Genomic DNA, 3,019 nt, shown 5'->3' on the forward strand with positions numbered 1-3,019 from the left:
GGTAAAAGGCTGGAGTCTGTGTGACAACCGCTCATTTGTTCCAGAATTCAGAAATTAGAGGGTTCCCAGCTAGGAACACACAGTTGACCCTTTAACAACATGGGTTTAACTGCAGGGGGTGGGGGTTGTTTTGTTTTCAGTAAATACATACTACACGATCCACAGTTGGTTGAATCCTCAAGTGTGAAAGTACAAACAGATACAAAAGGCTAACTCTAAAATTAATCATATGAGGATTTTTGAAGAGATGGTGCCCCTAACCAATGCTTTGTTCAAGGGTCAAATGTACGTGTATATTTGAAAAATTAATATGTAAATAGTTTGCTAAGGACTTTGCTGGTTAGGTTATATGATTTTTTCCTTAAGGTAAACGAGTAGCTTGGAAGTTTTGATTAAAGTACATATTGATCTGGGAAAGAAAGCTGAGTGCCAAAAAATTGATGCTTTTGAACTTCGGTGTTGGAGAAGACTCTTGAGAGTCCCTTGGACTGCAAGGAGATCCAACCAGTCCATTCTAAAGGAGATCAGTCCTGGGTGTTCATTGGAAGGACTGATGCTAAAGCTGAAACTCCAATACTTTGGCCACCTTATGCGAAGAGTTGACTCACTGGAAAAGACTCTGATGCTGGGAGGGATTGTGGGCAGGAGGAGAAGGGGATGACAGAGGATGAGATGGCTGGATGGCGTCACCGACTTGATGGACATGAGTTTGGGTGAACTCTGGGATTTGGTGATGGACGGGGAGGCCTGGCGTGCTGTGATTCATGGGGTCATAAAGAGTCAGACACGACTGAGCGACTGAATTGAACTGAACTGAACTGTTCTGGGGGAAAAAAATTATGCTATATTTTATAGTAAAAGTATAAACATGCCTACCTTTCTTTGAGATAACATAAGCAGATATATCCTTGGTCCTGAGATATAATAAAAACTCTGGACTATTCAAGTTTATGAACAGCTTAATAAATCATGCTTAAGGAAAAGTGTGTGGTCCAATTTAGTCCAGGGGAAATATGATAGTGTGTGATGAGGGTGACAGCAGTGAAGAGGGGGAGAAGTGTATAGATTCATTTTTACAGACAGCCTATTTTAGACATGATATATTGAAGCTAATAGATAATATTTTCCAAAAAGACTCTTCTCTAGAGACAATAAAGATATTTGGTGCTCTATCATAACCAGAAACTTAATCAAAAGATAGTAAAAAAAAAACAAACAAACAAACAATGACATGCTGCTGGTGGAGCTACTAAAATATCTTATCTTGAAACCATACTCATTCATTTATTCTTTTATTCATTAAAAAATTAATATATTATGTTTCTTTCTATGTGCCATGCAGTATGTGTTAGGTATTGCATATCCAATTGTGAATAAAATAGATGTTTCCTTCTCTCATGGAACTGGAAGAAGACAGACAATAAAATATCACTATATAATTGTATATTCATCCATTTATTTCAAGAACTAATTCTTTTAAGACTTTTTCTGATGTGGATCATTTTTAAAGTCTTTGTTGAACTTGCTACAATATTACTTCTGTTTTCTATTTTTTGGTTTTTTGGCCCCAAGGCATGTGGGATCTTAGTTCCCTGACCAGGGATCAAACCCGTATCCCCTGCATTGAAAGGCAAAGTCTTTTTTTTTTTTTTTTTTCACACTATAGCATGTTTAATGAACTTGCAAAAGAGAAAACAGGTCAAAGGAAGGTGGAGAAAGTTTCCCTTTTCATTAGAACCTAGGGGCTCCGTAATCATCTGGCATCCGCTCAATGTTGTGCCTATGGTTAGAAATGTACATGATGGGAACTCCAGGGATCTTCCAGATTCTTCATTTAAGGTCCCGGTCAACTGTGGCCACAATGTAACACTTGTGCTGAGTTACTCTTTGTACTAAGCAGTCATCTGCATAGATTCCTTTTTGTGTACACGGTAATCGTTCAAATCTTGGATCCTTGGCAATCCTTAAAGCCACTCTATATTTCTGCCCTAATTTCTCAGTTTCAGCCATTACACAGTCAGTTATACAAGGGATACACTTGGCATACAGACAGTCCATCATTGACTGCACTAAGTCCAGTTTGGCCTTAATGGAAAAGTTGATAAAGTTGGTATCAACCAGGATGTGGTAAGGTGGGCCCAGCTGTGTGTTATATTGGAAGAATAAGCAGGAAGGGTGTTGGGGGACTTCTCTTTCCTTGAGTGCACTGGGATCTTTCTTTTCTTTCTTTTTCGGTTTTAATCTATCCTTTTCTTTAAGCCTCTGATCTCTGAGACTAAGCATTCGCTTCATGGTCGCATACTTCCATGTTTTCTTTTGCTTCCCCATGTTCACGCCGCGCTCTTGTTTCTTCCCGGAAGGCAAAGTCTTAACCACTGGACCACCAGGGAAGTACCAAGAACTAATTCTTGAGCACATATTCTGTGTTGGGGAATATTTAGGGTTCTGGAGATAAAATGATGAGCAAAAATAGACTTGTTTCTGCCATCATGGGGCCTACATTCTGAAGAAAAAGGCAACTTAGGGTTACACTAAGATAGTAAAGTTATAACTATGTAAGAGCTAAGAAGGAATACAGAATAAGGAAATTTGACCTCAGGAGGAGGTCAAGGGAGGCCTTCCTGAAAAAGTGAAGAATGGATGGAGAACTGAAGGATGAGGAAGAGTTAGCTGGCAAGAGGGGGGAGGGAAGAACATTTCAGATAGAAGGAAAAGCATGTTGCTGAGGCCATGGTATGTTATAGAGGCTGAAAGATGTTAAATTTGGCTCGAAGATAAACATTAATCCACGCAAGAGACAGGGAGGGAAGTTAGAGGTGAAGGAACTAACCCACAGAAGCTGTGAGAAGACAGTGTTTCAAAAAGGAAGTCATGGACAACAGAGTCAAATGTTGCTGAGAGGTTAAGTAATATGAGAACTAAGAATGTCTCCTGGATGTCACAACTTGCAGGTCATTGGTGAGTCCAGTGGAATGATGGGCCAGAAGCCAGAATGGAATGGTTTGAGAGTGAGTCAAAG

The 3,019-nt window shown here is 39.6% G+C and overlaps 1 protein-coding gene across 1 annotated transcript; it reads right to left on the bottom strand.

Annotated features, from left to right (window-relative positions):
* Positions 1–1,470: 1,470 nt before the first annotated feature.
* Positions 1,471–2,355, bottom strand: LOC783253 (rRNA-processing protein FCF1 homolog). The gene has a single exon (XM_059891780.1). It carries the CDS (start codon positions 2,326–2,328, stop codon positions 1,831–1,833), a length of 498 nt encoding a protein of 165 aa, XP_059747763.1. The 5' UTR covers positions 2,329–2,355; the 3' UTR covers positions 1,471–1,830.
* Positions 2,356–3,019: the final 664 nt, after the last annotated feature.

Source organism: Bos taurus, chromosome 11 (assembly GCF_002263795.3).
Source record: "Bos taurus isolate L1 Dominette 01449 registration number 42190680 breed Hereford chromosome 11, ARS-UCD2.0, whole genome shotgun sequence".
NCBI lineage: Eukaryota > Metazoa > Chordata > Mammalia > Artiodactyla > Bovidae > Bos > Bos taurus.

What these genes read in the sequence shown, in the direction of transcription:
- LOC783253 (XM_059891780.1), bottom strand. Translation starts at nt 2,328, where the DNA reads ATGGGGAAGCAAAAGAAAACATGGAAGTATGCGACCATGAAGCGAATG.